Source organism: Tupaia chinensis, unplaced genomic scaffold (genome assembly GCF_000334495.1).
Source record: "Tupaia chinensis unplaced genomic scaffold, TupChi_1.0 Scaffold000416_1, whole genome shotgun sequence".
In the NCBI taxonomy this organism is placed as follows: Eukaryota; Metazoa; Chordata; class Mammalia; order Scandentia; family Tupaiidae; genus Tupaia; species Tupaia belangeri.
Genome location: NW_006159921.1, coordinates 3,727,284 through 3,744,783, shown reverse-complemented (window position 1 = coordinate 3,744,783; position 17,500 = coordinate 3,727,284). Strand labels below are relative to the sequence as shown.

General features: G+C 37.7%; 1 protein-coding gene across 2 annotated transcripts in view; it reads left to right on the top strand.

The window, feature by feature from the left end:
* Positions 1-17,500, top strand: part of ANKFN1 (ankyrin repeat and fibronectin type III domain containing 1) — a 368,177-nt gene that overhangs the window by 303,254 nt on the left and 47,423 nt on the right. For both annotated transcript variants that reach the window (XM_006154669.2, XM_027774263.1), the window contains 4 exons: positions 2,022-2,237; positions 12,036-12,202; positions 14,879-15,029; positions 16,661-16,829. In XM_006154669.2, the coding sequence (XP_006154731.1) occupies positions 2,022-2,237; positions 12,036-12,202; positions 14,879-15,029; positions 16,661-16,829 (703 nt within the window). The remainder of the gene's footprint in view (positions 1-2,021; positions 2,238-12,035; positions 12,203-14,878; positions 15,030-16,660; positions 16,830-17,500) is intronic.

Here is a 17,500-nt window from a genome sequence, read left to right as displayed (position 1 = left end):
GGCTGGGTCATGAAAATGAGTATTTGTAAGCCAGGAGGCTATAATTCCAATTAGAGCAATAAAGAAAGCCCATGACCTATATTGCATCAAGCTTGAAAATTTACAAAACACCTTTTGATATGTTGCTTGATTTAATCCTTCAAATCATTCTATGACATAAGGATTAGCATTAGGAATGTCTGAACTGTAAGAACCCTTAAGTTGAGATGATGAAACTTAGGACCAGAAAGGGTAAATTATTTTTCAAGAGGTTCAGCAATTAATAAATAGCCAGCCCTGAAACTCGCCAGTGTAAGTAAAATCTTAATAGCAGTGGTAGGCTGGAGCCAGCTTGTACTAACTCAGGAAAGCCAACTGTTAAAGATCCAAAACTTTTGAAAGCCGGTTGTTGAGCCCTGGACAGCTTGAAGTCAGCTGTACCAGAAGCAATTATACCACAGAAATCGGCATCTGCTATACATCAGGCCTTTTGGGTTTTCTTTTATCTCTCTATTTCTCTCTCTCTCCCTCTCTTTCTCTCTCTCATCAGTTTACCAGCATCACACTGCTTATTAGCAACAAACTTTATAAAATTAAAAATAGTACAAGGCCCAACTATAGTAGCATACTGGTTGACACTACTACTCAGCAGACTGAAGTCACATGGGAGGCCTGGGTTCAATTCCCAGTCCACCAAAAAAAAAAGAAAACAAAAACAAAAACAAACAAACAAAAAACAGACACTGCTCTGTGATGCACACTTATAGTCCCAGAGATTCCAACTACAGGAGGTTAAATCAGGAAAATCACAACATAGAAAGATGTTGTCTTAAAAAAATTAAAACAAAACCAAAACTATATGAATATGTAGAACTATACTGAATGCCTTACCAAGCTACTTCTCTATGACTTAGAAGTCAATTATTGGAAAGAAGAAATTTGTCAGTTATTAGGACATTTTTTAAAAAATAATAACCTTGCCAAAAGGATTTTTATAAAATGTCAGTAATTATTTATGAAATTCTTTACTTAATATGTGTCTCGCCTTTGTGAGGAAGAATAGGAGTTTCAGATACAGTCCCTACCTGAGAGAACATTCCAGTGTTTTTGTAGATGTGGATGCTGACCAGCTGGCTCATTCATCTTTAGGTCAACCTTGTCACTTTTACAAATTCCAGTTCTACTTTGCTCTCATGCTAACAGGTAATCTCGTCATCATTTATGTGAGCTCACAAAAATAACAGCTAGGAGCTCTGGGATGATTTATAATTTTCAGAAATCATGGACATTTAAACAAGAGGGGACTTTATCCTGTTCATCCAGTGCTCTAGGTTAGAAATCTTCAAATCCTACATATTTGTAAAACTCCTGTTTATTTAGTAACACTACTTGGGCCCCTTCACAAGTAATGCGGTGCCCTTCCCTTCCCACCTTTCTAAAAGTATCATCTGCCTTAGTTTTACCTAGTTTATAAGCAATTTTAACAAACATTTAAATAAATAGAGTTCCCTGAAATATACGTAAATCAAATGAGGCCAATCTCTCAATTAAAGTATCTTGAAGGGAATGCGTAGTCATTCGGGGACCTGTACAATGTGCTACATTGTCAATTCACTTCTTCATTTTAAAAAACCCCACCTCATACTAGCTTACTGTAGATCTCTTGAAAATTTCACAAGTAGCATACTTGAAATATCAGGCATTTTTCTTTAAAACATCTGGGATTCCCTTCAAGTGCTGGTAACCGAGGTTTTTGTGCTAGTGTATCTATAAAGGTACAAAATATTTATGGATATTGAATTTGCTTTAAAAAACATATTTCTTGTATCTCTTACCTTTGTAGGCTCATAGTGATGACATTTTCTTTGCCCTTCTATTAAGTATGTTTCTATGATGTCACATTGTCTAGGTTTAGCTCTGCAAAAACAAACCAACCAAAAACAGTTTCTCAGAAATCAGATAATTATTTGCAGGATCTTTTGCTACAATTGTGTTGCTTTGTGCATTATCATCTAAGCTGTGAGCAATCTATTTGTTTCTAGAATTTACTTGGAACACACAACTTGGGAAGAGTTTACTATGAACCCATTAAAGATCGACATGGAAACATACTCATAGTCACCATCAGAGAAGTAGAGATGCTTTATTCATTTTTTAATGGTAAATGGATGCAGATCTCAAAGCTGCAAAGTCAGAGAAAGTCTTTATCAACGCCTGAAGAGCCAACAGCCTTAGACATTTTACTAATAACCATCCAGGTATGTAGTTTGTTTTTTGTTTTGGTTTGGTTTGGTTTTAGTTTCCAGGTATATTTGAAGTTTCAATTACTAGTACTGAGGATCTAGTGCATATGCCAAGCACTATTTATATATGCAGTGATGGAATGGAAAGGGTCCAGAAGCAGGTCATTACTTATGTTCACACATAGGAAAGATGCAGAAGCTCATTATTAGTCATCACTCTCCAGATCTGGAATTCATCAAGTAATACTAAGAGTGAGATCCCTAAAAATGCCCTGACCAATGAATCAGTGAGGAAATATTGAGATAAATGATTGAGTAGGGAATGTATAGATACTATAAATAAGCATTAAGCCAATATCTGAATGAACTGCAATAATGATATAGTTCTCAACTATATGTATAGATAAATGGATGGATAGACAGGTAGATAGATAGCCTACAATAAATAAATATGTAGCCCTTTGAACCAAAATACTTTTATGCATATATATTCTTGCTTAGTCCTCAGAATATTCCCATAACAGGTAGGCATGATTAAATTTATTTTAGAAATGAAATAACTGAGGCTCAAAGAGTTTAAATAACAAAGAACTACACCCAGAGGCCGCTTTAGTGAAACTAATAAAGCTTCAGCGTCACTTTGCTGTTTGCATAAACCCCTTCCAAGGCTCTTTCAGGGACCCTAGCAATTTGTATTCATAATTTTTGTGAGATATTTTTTTTTTCCCCTTAAAGAAGGCACCAGAAACTGTATTAGCTTCAGGCCACACAAAACCTGGATTGACCTCTGGAGCACACAGCTAGAAAATTGTAGAACTAAGACTTTGACTCAAATCTGATTGGAAGCAGGCTTCTTTTTTGCTACGTTATATCACATGTTAAGGTGGAAGTTAGGATTTTAGTGGGTGAATGACAGGAGATAAAACAAAGAATGAAAGAAGCACCTGAACATTGAATAGCCCCCCAATTCAAAATCCAGGCAGCATAGATTCAGACTCTTAGCTTGGGTGGCAGAACAGAAAATAAACCCATGTCTGCTCCTCCTAAATCCTGCACTCTCTCCCTGCTGCCGCACTGCCTTATATATTCTTATATGAACATGGTCTTCAAGTTGTTTATCTTTCTACCTGTCTTTCTTTCTTCCAAGTGATGGGAATGTATCGTCTAGAACTCTCCAGTGAGGTAGAAAACTTGGCAGAAACTTCTCCATTGTCCCCTATGCAACCAATGGTGTGTATCCACAAGACAACCAATCTGGAGAAACAGGGATGGAAGGGCGTATTCACACACAAAGAAGCCAACTCCAAACCTCAATCTCAGGAGTCATTCAGTCACCCTAAATAGCTAACTTACTTTCTAAGTTACTTTTATTCCCCAGTGAGGAGTGACTAGTGCAATAATATAAATTTTTTATAATTTGAACTAGCCCAAACCAGAACAAAGTCCAACATGGCAAAGGTAAGCTAATTGGTCAAAGCCAATATCTCTGGATTTGATTTTACAGAATTTGGGTTCATAAGAAATTGATAGAGAGTATGTACATGTGTGAAGGAGGTGGGGGCAGGGTACACAGACACATTCATGGCTCTTCACATTTTATAAGCAAGTGCTAAAAGAAACATTTAAAAAATCATAATAAATTGAGGTTTTACAGGGTGACTAATACACTAATCCTCTATAGGGATAAACTGGGGTCTGGGCTACCTTTGCCCCTAGAAACACAGCACAGGCCTCAGCATGATATAATACCTGGTTTCTCCTAGACTTATTACATTAAAAATGTGTTACAGGTGCAGAAAAATTCCAATCTGGTGAAAGGTTGTTGGAGAAGGAGACCAAAAATAGAAGCAGGATCAGGTTTCCACACAGATCCAAGTGGAAAATTTACTCCCTCTGAGTGGCACATTCTTGCTTGATGTCATTTCCACCCACCCCCACTCTCCTTTCTTCTTCTCTCACTTTTTCTCTCACCTCCTTCCTACAGGTCTTACACTGGACAGGAAATGGGGACTAAAACTACTAGGGCTATTATCCAGTTACTCGTAGTCTTCAGATCTTATTATGTCATGAACTGGTCTCATCAGCTCAACACAAAGGTAGAGACAAGTCTCAATAGTTGTCCAAAACAGGCTAGGTAATTCCCAAAATAACATATCACTCTTTTTCAAAGGCAACAGAGTGATGACCACCAGACCATCTGATTGGAAGCCTGGACTTATATATATATATGTATATATATATATATAAATCAGGCTGAGTAGGGATGATTCATGACACCATCCTTTCTAGTTTTATATCTAGGTTAGGGATTTAACTTCTTACCACTTGTATTTTCTCCTCTGCAGAAACTACTTGATAGGCAGGCTTCTAATGAAGATTAAATTAGTTAATTAATAAAGTATTAGCAATTCAAGCAATGCTACACTGTCCTTATTACACATCCAGTCAATCTCCTCTTCTCTGCTCCCAGAAGACCTCTGGCACTGGCTCAAACATCACTTGTGACATTTCATCACTTCCTCTACCTTTTCATAAAAACTAAGGAAAAGCTCTATAAAAACTCTATGGTCCACAGTGGAGTTTTCGAAATGGATAAGAGCCTTAACAAAATCTCAACCAGAGACCAGATGCTAGCACAGAGGTAATGTAATGCTCTGAGAGCCTAAACTACGTGTGAAGGTTCCAGGTTTAATTTCAGAGACCTCCCCAGGTAAGCAAAGCATACATGTGCCCATGATCTGGGACAGGTGAAAATGGTGGTGGATCCTAGCATGATGACCTAGTTGGCAATGCCTCTCTCTCTCTCTCTCTCTCTCTCTCTCAAAGAAAAAAAAAAACAATAAACAAACAAATCAGCCCATAACTTATCTACTAATCCTTAGGGCCCCAGGGAAACTCTAGTGTCCAACTCACTCAAATTCCTGACCCTCTCAAATCCCAAACCTTCCTAATAGGCCTTCTAGGTCTGCAAGAGAGAGAGAGAAATCCTTCTCACATTTGTCTGGAAAGGAAAAGACATAGATTACGGACCAGTCGGAGTCCCTTTGAGCAAACTAACTGATAATGAAAATATTTCTAATAGGGAGACCCCCCTCAGGTGATGAATTACTCTGACCATTATCTTCAAGGGTCACTTCAGTAATAGGAAGATTCACACATAAGGTTTTTGCTTAGATTGACTCACATGTGTGTTATATATCCAAATGTATATATATCACATCAGTGATATCATAGTGAATAATTTTACTGTATTCAGTTCATAGATGAAGCCATAAACTTAAAGGAAATAATTTGCCAAGATTATATCAGTCAAAAAGCCAACTAAGAGGGGCTAGGACACACATGTCCTGACTCCTAATTTGATGCCCCTCCCATTCCACCATGCTGTTTTACATAGCCTCTCCCTACTTTTCTCTGAGTCCTTTTTGAAGAGTCTAATCCCATGGAAGCTGTAGTGAAGTCTGACTTCTATCTTTTCTCAGCCCTATTTCACTTCTCTTCTTCTCTTAGGAATTCTTTGTCACCTCCAGGTACCCAGTAACTTTGTGTTATGCAGAACCTACTACCTCTTCTTGCCTTAATGTGCTTTTTCTAGCACCCTTCTACTCTTTGTACTCCCAAGAAGCTTCAAAAACAGGGATTAAAAAAAAAAAAAAAAAAAAAAAACTACAGGGATCAAAGATTGATGAAAATGATCCAATTGGGCTGGATTTAAATAACAATTAGGATCACAAAAAATTTTTTCACCAAGGTTCATAGAAGCATTATGCATAATAACCAAAGAGAAGAAACAACCTAAATGTCCAACAACTAATGAACAGATACACAAAATGTGGTATATCCATTTAATGGAATATTAAGAAGCCATAAAAAATGAATAATGTGGCCCAGCCACAATGTCACAGCAGTCAAACAAGTGCCCTGGAAGGCTGCAAGTGATCGAGTCTACCACATCACTATATGGCCTACTACCCTCATATGGCCTACTACCCTCAAGATGGCTTAAAAACACCTCAGGCACACATGTGGGCACCCAAGATCATGAGGAGCTAAAGGGTTAAGGAAAGGGGATCGCAGCATGATGATCCCTGACAAGGGTGCTTCTCTCTATCTCTCTTTCTCTATCATGCATGTGCATGCTATCATTAAAAAATAATAATAATTATGTATGATCCATCTTATAACATAGCTGAATCTTAAATACATGCTAAGTGAAAGAAGTCAGAGATGAAATGCCATATGTTATATAGTTCCATTTATAAGGTATGTCCAGAAAAGGCAAAATCATAGAGTCGGAAAGTAGACTAGCAGTTCCAGACGCAGAAGGAGAAGAGATTAGGGAATGACAGCTACTGAATGTAAGTTTTCTTTCTGAAATGATAAAAATGTTAGATAGTGACAATAGTTGCACAACTTGGTAAAAATACTAAAATCCACTGAACTGCACATTTCAAAATGGTGAATTTTGTGGTATACAAGTAATATCGCGATTCAACTTTTTTAAAAAGTAGAAGTCATTAGGGACTCTATTAATTTGATAAGCCCTTGTCCTATCTAAAGAGAGGAGGCCCTATTCTTCCTAAGACTATTACAGCGGAAGAATGAGGTCCCAGTGCTGAAATATTTTCTACTTTTTGAAAAGATCCTTACTTTTTTACCTAAAGTTATGGACAAAAATCTCTTTATTTAAAAAAACTAGAAAATAATTTAGAAAACTTAAATCCTTTATAGTCTATATAATCTTGGACTCACAAAAACCATCATTTTGTAACCCCTGTGGGCCTGAGCAATTCAGCCTCCATACCCAATACAACAAAATTAAATCCTTATAGTTGTAGGGAAAGCAACTACCTATTGTTCCTTTACCAAGCTATTGGGATGTCTGCTCAATGAAGAAAGGTTGGTTATACCCTTCCTACTCACTGTACCAGCACGCATATTCTGTCCCAGAGACCTGGTCCCAGACCCCACCACCTCTGGGCCTCTCACTTCATATTTAATAAATATATTTTTCAAATAGGTGCCAGGCACTCTTCTAGGTGCTATAGGGAAAACAAATAAGTCAAGGTCCCTACTTTCAAGGAGTTCAGTCAAGGAAAGGAGACAGACTTGTAAACAAATCAAGGTAATACAAGGCAGAATTAAACCAGAGCCTGATAGCAGTACAAACAGTGTACTATGGGAGCACACACAAAGCAGCTATTAATTCTGCCTGGAAATATCAGGGAAGGCATTGCAGAAGAGGCAATTTGGTGGAACCATGAGGGTAAGTTCACCAGGTAGAGAAAAAAAGAAAAAGAGAAAGAAAGGAGGGAGGACAGAAAGAATTAAATAGATAGAACTAAATTAAATAGAGGGCATAGTAAATAAATGAGGCAAAAACCAGAAGAGATCTCACTCTCACCTAGGTCCATGATGAACCTTACACAATTTCTTTAGGGCCTTTATCATGCTGGGTCAGAAAAACTTGTTTATTTCTCTCATGCACTTAAACATGAATTGCATGAAGGAAAAGATCATGTCTTACTCATCTTGGTGTTGTTAATATCCCAGTACAATGTCTGATTTTATATTGGGTTGTCAGAAAAATACGTCATGACTTTTCCAACAGCCCAGTATGGTTGGTGCTCAATAACGGTAGAGTGAGTGAATTCGTGAACCAACAATTAAAGGAGAAAAATTAGGGCATGTGTGGAGAAAGAAAAAGCAATTCATTTTAGATGGAGATAAGAGACATGAAAGGTATATAGTGAAATGGAGGCTAGAAATGTGGGTAGAATTTAAATCAGGTAATATATAAACCTTTAAGTATACAGCTTGGTTTTATAAGTCCTCTCCAGTATACCTTAGATTATGTGACTCAGACAGCATCTTTTTTTTCGCATTTCCTTCTCAGTTTCCAAAAGTATCATTCTGACTAATGAAGGATAAATGACTATGGAAAGACAAGAAAATACATAGTAGATGCTCAGTAATAGTCTTCTAAAAAAATTGAATTAAAGAGTTAATTACTCCATCTTAGAATGGTGTTGGTTTTTACATAACCACAGTATGTTCCTAACTCACATTCTACTTGTGGTCAGTTCTAACCCTCAGATGTTTTCTCTTACACTCTTACCCATCCTATATTTGTAGTCTTGGGCTTGGGTCTTTATAAGCACATTTTCTTATTAAGTTTCAACCCTAATTATGATAGGCTTGTTTTTTCTAATGCATAAGGTCATTCAGAACTTTATTATTATTTTCCAGAAAATCAAAACCACAGTAAATTTCAGAGCCACAAATTTGATACACGCATTCTTGATTTCTTTGTCTCAAATGTCAATAAATGAGCTGAAAAAGACTGATCCTCAGGACCAGTCCCTACCAGGCCATCTCTCAATATGTCTACTATCCCCATGCCATCTCCATCATCCACAAATCTTTAACCCAGATGTTCATCTTGCTACAGGAACATGATCAAGATTATACTTTTCCCAGGTTTCCTTGTAGAACAGATTACGCTGGAGACTTCCCTCTGGTCTTTGGATCCTGTTCTATTGCTGTTCGAAATTTAAATTGTCTTTTCAGAAAACCATGCTGACTCCTCTAATGCCTCAGGATTCCTGGGTAACTGCACATTGATTGTTTGATGGTTCTTTCTCATTTTTCATAAAGATCAATAAGTCAGTAGTTCTTAATTACTAGGGTCATCCTGTGTTTCTCCCCTTCTTGTTTCAAAGACAGGCATATTTGTCCTTTTCTAGTCTTTAGAGGCTTTTTAGTTCTCCTGACTTCTCAAAAATAATGACCCATGGGTCTGTAGCCACATCTGCTTGTTTGGCAAGTACCCACCCCACACACCAGGTACATATCATTCAATTCTGCAGATCTGAATGCTTCCATTTTTCTTTCCTTAATTAACCACTTCTCTCCCTTTGATTAGCTTGTCATTTCCCAAAATTCCACCTTGACAGAAGTCCTTCTAGTCAACTACTTACCCGCAGTACATTCTGAAGAAACAGAATAGAAGACATTAAAAAGTTCAGCTTCACCTGTCACCAATATTAATAATAATTCTTCCCTTCCCAATCATGAGATCAAGTTTTTTTCTAGGCTTATTTTTGCCAAATGTGTCTTAAATGTTGTTTAGGCTTTGCTTTTCTGTACATGCTAGTTATATCTTCTTCCCATTTATATCTTCTTACCATTCATATTCTGTCCCTTTTCTGCTAGTCCCACATGTTCTGTTTTGGGTCTATGGCCTGATTTCTACATGTTTTGTACCTATTTTATACAGAAATGGTACTGGGAACACAAATGCAATGGAACACAAAGCAATTTTGAGAAAAAAAAAAGTCCTACCATTAATTTCATAGTCTAGTTCAGAAAGAGAACAGAAAAAAAAAAAAGAAAAATGTAAGCGTATCTCCTACTGCATGTTCACATTGCCTCTATTATAAAACTGCTTTCAGTATATTGTGGTCATCTGTTTATTCATCTGTCTTTCTCAGCCTCCTCAAGAATTAAAGTCATGACCCAATCTGGTGATGCAGTCAGTAGCAAACTGAACTGCAGTACTATGGCCAAATGCCAGTTCAGACCTCCAGGTCAGCTTGCAAACACACTGGTTGCATGCCCAAGATCCTGACAAACTGGAGGGCCAAGGAAAGGAGATCGTGGCATGATAAGACCCTGTTGAGGGTGCTTTTCTCTCTCTCTCTTTCTCTCTCTCTCTCTCTCTGTCTTCTGCTTGTATGCATGTACCACGAATTACGCAAACTCAAAAAAGAAAGAAAAAGAAGAATTGGGATCACATCATGTTCACCTGAAGCCCCAATGTCTCTCATCATTCCTGACACAACAGAGGAACTCAGTATGTGCTTAAGGAAGGATGGGACAGAGTGGGTACTACACAATGGGACATATTAGATATGGTTAATTCTGCAGAGATCCCTCCTTCAGAATACAGTACAGTACTAGGGACCAGCAGTTAGCATAATGGCTATGTCTCTGGACTCCCATGTAGTCGACTGTGATTCGACTCCTGGACCCCACGGCTTAAACTCACGCCGGGCATGTGTGCGTGCGTGCCCAAGATCCCGAGAGGAGAATGGAAGAGAGGGGATTGCAGCGTGGCCATCCCCCCTGGGAGGTGATTTCTCACTCTCTGTCTTTCTCTGTCTGTCTGGTGAGCGCACGTGCCCTATAGCAAAAACCTCTTAAAAAAAAAAAAAAGAATACAGTACGGTACTCAAGGAAAACCTCATACTATTTTGTTCCATATAGAATTTATTATAAGTTTAATTTGTTTGCTACCTCTTACTTCCCCTATAAATAGTGTAAGGTTGGTGCCCTTTACTTCACTTTTTTGAATTCCCTTTATTTATTGTAGTATTTTTTAATTGATAACTCATAACTGTATACAATTATGGAGCTACACGTTGATGTTTTGATAAAAGTATAAAATGTAGAATGATTAAATCATGTTAATGATATATCCATCACCTTACTTAGCATTTTCTTTGTGGTAAGGATGCGGAATTTATTCCCTTATTTTTCCCTGTTTGAAAACCAAGCTAAACTCTAGCCAATTAGGAATGTGCTTTAGAATCAGTTACCTCACCTCACTCATCACTCCAAACTTTGTGTACCACACTACTGCACCAGTGATTAAAAAAAAAAAAAAAAAAAAAAAAAAAACCTACTGCTACAGGAAGGGAATGTCTATATATTTTTCCAATCATCCATTCTCTGAGTCCTTGCAGCTGTATAGGGAAGGAAAAATCATAATTCAACTAATTCACTAAGTTACTGGCCACATATAAAATAAGATTCCATTCAAATGTGCCTCTCTAAGCTGATTGGCACTTCCTATTGCATCAACAACTTCATACAGTCTCTGTTGCATGTGGAATATCATGTTGTGATGATGCAATGCAGATGATGCAACTGCAAGGCAAAATTTGAAGTCTTTAAAGGATAGTTTTATGAAACTGATGAAGATCGTGTTAGAGACTGAATTGAATCATATGCAAAGTCATTGATAATTGAGAATATAGAAGTGATAAAACAGCTGACTATTAAAGAGCATAGGATAAACAAGGAATTTACTAGTATGTCTTAAATATCAAAATTTTTAAAGATGGGGGATGAGGAAAGGTACAGAAACCAAGTCAGTTTTTAAATTATTTCTCCTCAGTCTCAGAATTAGTACATAGCTACAACTCAAATGTTAATATAAGACAAATCTCTGGGCACTATTTTTTTGTTTCAATTTTCAAGATAAAGAATGAATAAAACCTTTGTTTTCCAACTTACTATGAAGTTTTATTCTATTTGAAATGGTTTTGTTCAAATAGACTTTTCCATTTTAATTATCCTGAAATCATAAAGCCTTCCACAACTGCTAGTCAGCTTTTACACTTGTAAATGTCTGTTTTCTCCCACCTAAAATAAGCCCTCCAAGGACAGAAATTAAGAATTCTATTTTTCTTTATTATCTACCTCCACCACCACCAGTATATTCCTAATCACAAACCACACACCTACCCTTGGCACAGAAAACTAAGGAAAATAAACATGCAGAGTTATTAAAGACTGACTACCTGACTTGGAGAAGCATTCTCCTGCAGGTAAGATTAACCGTACAGCCAACATTTGCCCAGCATCCACAGTGGTATCTGAGGTTTCTCACCCAATTATTTAGTCACAGCTCCTTTCATTCATGACAGGCCCACCTTAGAGAGGAAAAGGATTTGAGATTGCCTTTAGAGATTTGTGTTTGGGGTGTGTTTTTATTTTTTGTTTGTTTGCTTTTTTTTCACTCTACAGGATATTCTTTCTTATCACAAAAGGAGTCATCAGCGTCTATCTCCTGGATTATATTTGGGTTACTTAAAGCTATGTAGCTCTGTGGATCAGATCAAAGTTCTTGTTATGCAAAAGTTGCCCAACATGCTCTGCCACACGAAGATCCGTGAAAACAATAATATTTCCAAGTAAGTTATCAGGAGTTGAGTTTTTCCTTGTGATGGAAGAATGGCCCAGGTAATCGATCTGATGTGCCAGAAGGCAAGTGAAATGTTTACTTCCCAGGGTAATTTCCATGGTGACATGTACTCAAGAGCCAACCACTGGAGCAGTGCAGAGCTGAATTTAAGCTCTAGCTTAAGGAAGGCTTGCAATGTTTGTAGGTGGTAGAAGTGAGTCCATTAAAAGGGGGCACTACTCTTTAACTGTCCTCTCTGCAATATTTTTAGTGCTGCCACTAATGCTCAACTGGTTAGTGAACAAATGACCTTTCCTTCCTACATGACTATTTCTACCATCTTTTCTTCACAGACTAAGAAAAATCATACCCTTTTTGTTCTTTTTTCTTTTAATTTCACCTATGGAAATGGGTTTTGATAGAACTGCTGATTTCCCCTGATCTTAAAGGACCCTACCCCCACCTTCATCCTCCCTACTCCTAGTTCTCTGGCCTGAGAAACTTAACGTGTTTCCTCCACTCCTCATGGTTCTCTAGGGAATAAAAGAAGTAACAAGGCTTGAGCTTCTGGAAACTTACTCTATGGTTTGGCATTTGGTGAATTACCCTGTTAGCTTTGGGAAAGTTGCCCAATCTTGGTAATCTGGCTCAACTTTACAACTAACCCTCCTAATAGGCGTCTGAAAGACTACTATAATGAACTGAATTGTACTCAATGTGAAAGAAAAAATGGAAAGAAAGAAATAGATAATAAAAGAAAAATAATTCTTCAGAGCTTTTCAGGCTTCCAAGAATACAAATTAGATCCTTAGGTTCGAGTTATCCTATAGATTTGCATAACCAAAGGAAATTCTAATTCAATCATTTAAAAATGTTATAGGGGCAAGTGTCTGTTAACTATCATTTCTCACAAGGTTTATTAAATAAGTTTTACTTGGTGACAATGAGGAAGAAGATGATGATGGTGGTCTTCGAGAACTTCAATGACTACCATATTCTCTCTTTTCACATAGCATCTACAGCAGGACTTTAAGTCTGCCATCTGGTGGTCACTTCTACAATCAACATTAGTCATCTCCTCACTCCTTCCCAAGAGGTTATATGGCGCATTTATGAGTTCACTTAGCAACAGTTATTTTCATCAATGTTCTAGATGTGTGTCTTAAAGACTTAGACTCTATCTATTACTGGTTATACTAACTAATTTCCCCTTTTCAAGGATCCAAGTTTCATTCGTATAAAAGGTTCCAATAGCCTTCAGTCTGCCAGTTCCATCTTCCTCATCATTATACCCTAAACTACTTAGTGGTATTTGATGGTATTCCTACTGGTAATTTATTTTTTATTTGATTATAGACTATATTTTACTAATGCAGTTCTTTAGTCTGTGTATACTGATACTAGTCATCATCTAGTTCAATATCAGTGATGGGGGAAAGAAATAGTGCCCAGACAGGTTCTTAAAGAGTTCAATTATTTGTGAAGCCAACAGTACGCCCAAACTTAAGTAGGATTTATTTCTGATTTATTTTCTTTTATTGGGGCAAAGGATAAATTTTCCATATTTTTGTCCAGTGTGAGACTAGAAATGAAACAGGTATCTTGAAAACAGAAACTTTTCTAAGAGGGTAGTTAGTTAAAAGAGAGTGTTTTTTGATGAAAAGCTCATGCCACAATCAATTTGGTGTTCTGAACCACAGACAGGAGCCCAAACTGGTATAATTCTTTGGGGAGAGCCCTCAAAAGGTTTTCACAAGGGTGGGAACATATGTCAGCACCTCCTCTCTTTCCATCCCTGGAGAGGAGGGCTTTCCTTTCTTCCCTAGCCTGCTCTTGAGAGCATATTACTGCTGCCTGCAGAGTTTGAAGGAGAAACTGGGCCAACTGAATGTGTTTAGAGACTTGTGCTAAAATACCTGTGGAAACAATGTTGCCCAAGAGGCATTTACCTTGATCTTTTCAAATTCCCTTTGAAGAGCAACCTTGGGGGGACAAACCAGATGTGTTTTCCTCCCACCACCATTCTTTTCCCTTCTCTTTTGCGTGACATTTGAAAAAGTTCATTAGGAAGGATTATAGAGCATGCAGAATAAAGACACAGATGACTGGTTTGTGAGGAGGATGGAAGCAGTGATGTGTGTCCCCTGGTTCCTTTTATTGGAATTGTCTGGTGTTCCTGTTAGTGATTCTCCTCAAGCGTTTGGAAGGAGAAAGAAACCAAAATAGTCCCCACGATTACAACAGGCCAGAGTTGAAATGTGCCATGTGGTTTGTTGCCTGAGTTGGATCAGAGTCCTGTGGTTACCCAACTGCAGAATTAAGCAGCAGATGCCCCTGTGGTAAATGAAGGGTCTTAGAACTTACAGAGGATCTGTGGGAAAGAAAAATTAGGACAGTCAGGAAATTACTACAAAACATTTGAAAGCTCCAATCTAAAAAACAGGAGTCATACAAATTAGATCTACTGTTCTTAGGTGTATGTGACTTGGTAGGTGAATTCAGCTTAAATTAGAAGTTCATTTGAAACTCCAGCTAGGTGGCAAAATGTTCAAATTTCATGAATTGCATTGAATTTTAACAACCAAGAATTTGTTATCCAGGTTCTGGACATATACACTAAAAAAAGTTCTGAGCTACGTTCTGAACTTTTGTTATATTTCTAATTTTAACTTGACTCAACATACAGAGAGGAGTGGGAATGGATCCAAAAGCTTTCTGGCTCTGAATCTATGGAAAGTGTGGATCATACTTCTGACTGCCCCATGCAATTGTTCTTCTACGAGCTCCAGATGGCAGTGAAAGCTCTCCTTAAGCAGATCAATATACCTCTACACCAGGTACTAGACATTACCATTTTTATCTTCTTTTTATGGCTCATGGAAACTAAACTGTAGTATAAAACTTTCTCAAAAGGGGTGTGTGTGTGTGTGTGTGTGTGTGTGTGTGTGTGTGTGTGTGTGTGTGTGTGTGTGTGTGTGTGTGTGTGTGTGTGTGTGTGTGTGTGTGTATAGTGTGTATTTACATACTTTCATTTATTTAAATACCACTTTGCATACACATGCACATTTTGAATTTAATGCCTACTAGTACACACAGGCTACACTTCTGATTCTTTTCTCTAGCTCCTCTGTGTTGAGGTTTCTTTTAAGTTTTCCATTCTCCACTGGACTGTTGTCTGGTCAAGCAAGGAAAAATCATTAGCTAATCTACCTTAAAACACAGTAAAGCTCAGGGAGTTTCAGGACAACATGAAGCAAAGAGACTCAATAAGAATGTATTTAGAGGTGCAAATGATTTCTCTAAGAACAAAAGAAAAACAGTAGTATAACCTACAGCACTAACCAAGGCTGTGCAATACTATCTTTCTACACACAGACAATTTGCCTTTAAAAGTATTATCTTATCTTAAAAATGTGCAAATCTAACCTCCACTGATAAGCAATGCCAAGAAAAACTGTTGACATAGAATATTAAGTTTGTTCGGCTCCATCTAGTAAGTTAACATTATGTAACATTAGGGTAAAGATTTTGTTTTGGTTTTTTGCTTATATTCACCATTCCCTCTTCCCAGAAAACACACACACATACACACACACACACACACACACACACACACAATAATGAACCAAGTTTAGACTGTAAGTAGGAAGACCATTACAGGAGCGACTGGCTCTAAATAAGAGTGAGAATCATTAGCTGGCCTCTGACTCATGAGGCAGGGGAATAAACTAAAGATTCCAAGAGTGACCTTCCACTTGGGTTCGACTCTGATTTTAAGTCAATACTATAAGGCTAGTTCAAAACAGCCAACACTGATGGAAAATAAATTGCACAAGATGTCATAAAGACACTAGAGTAGCAACTGGGGTTTATTCCAGGGGTGGCCGTATGCTTACAAGGAGAAAAAAAAAAAAAATACCAGCTCTACTTGTGACAGTAGATACTATTAAAGGGTTTCTTGGACTTAGCAGGTTTGAAGCGGCTCATATTTCATTGGTGACTCTTGGGCTACATATACATGTTGGGGAAAAGGCTGCCTAACTGCCTAACAGTGCATACAACTATTTTTTTCTTGGATACTTGTAAAATTTTCTCAGTCTTTGGCCAGAAACTACATTTTTCCCCCTTAACCAACTTAAATTGAAACTAGTGGATTTTTAATTCAATCCATTTTTGTTGCTTCATGTAATTATATTCATCATTTTGAAAAGCCCACAGAATGCAATCATTTTCTGCTTTTATAAGAAGCATAAATGTTGTTTTCAGAGTTTATGTGGAACATAACTGCCTTAAATCTTGATTTTATATAGCATTATTAAATGGGCTGAACCCTAATATTTATGTTGTATAAAAATTCCAAGCTTGAAGTCGTGTAATTTTGTTAGATGTTTTATGCCAGTTTGGTGTTGTTTATGTAAGTGCCATGTTGTAACTCTCCTATTTTTCCTCCGCGCGTGTCCCTCTGCAGGCAAGGAACTTCCGCCTCTACACACAGGAGGTGTTGGAAATGGGTCACAATGTGTCCTTTCTTCTCCTGCTCCCTGCCTCAGACGACGTCTGTACAGCCCCAGGACAGAATAATCCTTACACCCCACACTCAGGGTTTCTTAACCTCCCTCTTCAGATGTTTGAACTTGGTATAGTAGCTTGTTTCACCTAGAAATATTAACCCAGCCTCCTTATAATAAAATCACAAAGTTATATCTGTTCCCCCTTGTCCCAGTGGAGGGTCAATAAATCACATGATGGCTTTGGCAACAACCCTTCCTAGAACTGTGTACAAGTCTGAGAAAAAGCAAAGCTCAAGACGATGTGCCTGAGCAATAATTATTGAAACCTAGCTAAGACCCAATGGAGAGGAAGGGATTCTAAACAGAAAGTTCAGTTCTCTTGCCTCCCCTTTACTTTCTTAAAACGTAAATACAAGAACCGATATTTTCCTGAAACTGCTCGCTCTCTCTCTGTCTCCCTCTCTATCTAACCCTCCCTCCTACCCCCAACTGGGAAAACAATAATAATGAAGTTAAAATGTAGAGTGTGTATCACTTTGGAAGAAAAAAGTCTGTAACTTTAAGTAGTGCTGATTTACTAAATAGACTCCAATATGAAATAGATTCTAAATTTCTGACTGACCGTTAGAGAATTGGACAGGATCTCCCAGGAAGATTATCATTATAATATGGGATTATGAATGGGGGAAGATCCTGTCCTGACTTTCGAAAATGAGTAGGGTAGGCCCCAGTGTCTCTTAGTTTTGTAGAGACCCTTGCTGCCCACTAAGAATGTGAATAGGAAGGCCTTGTCCTCT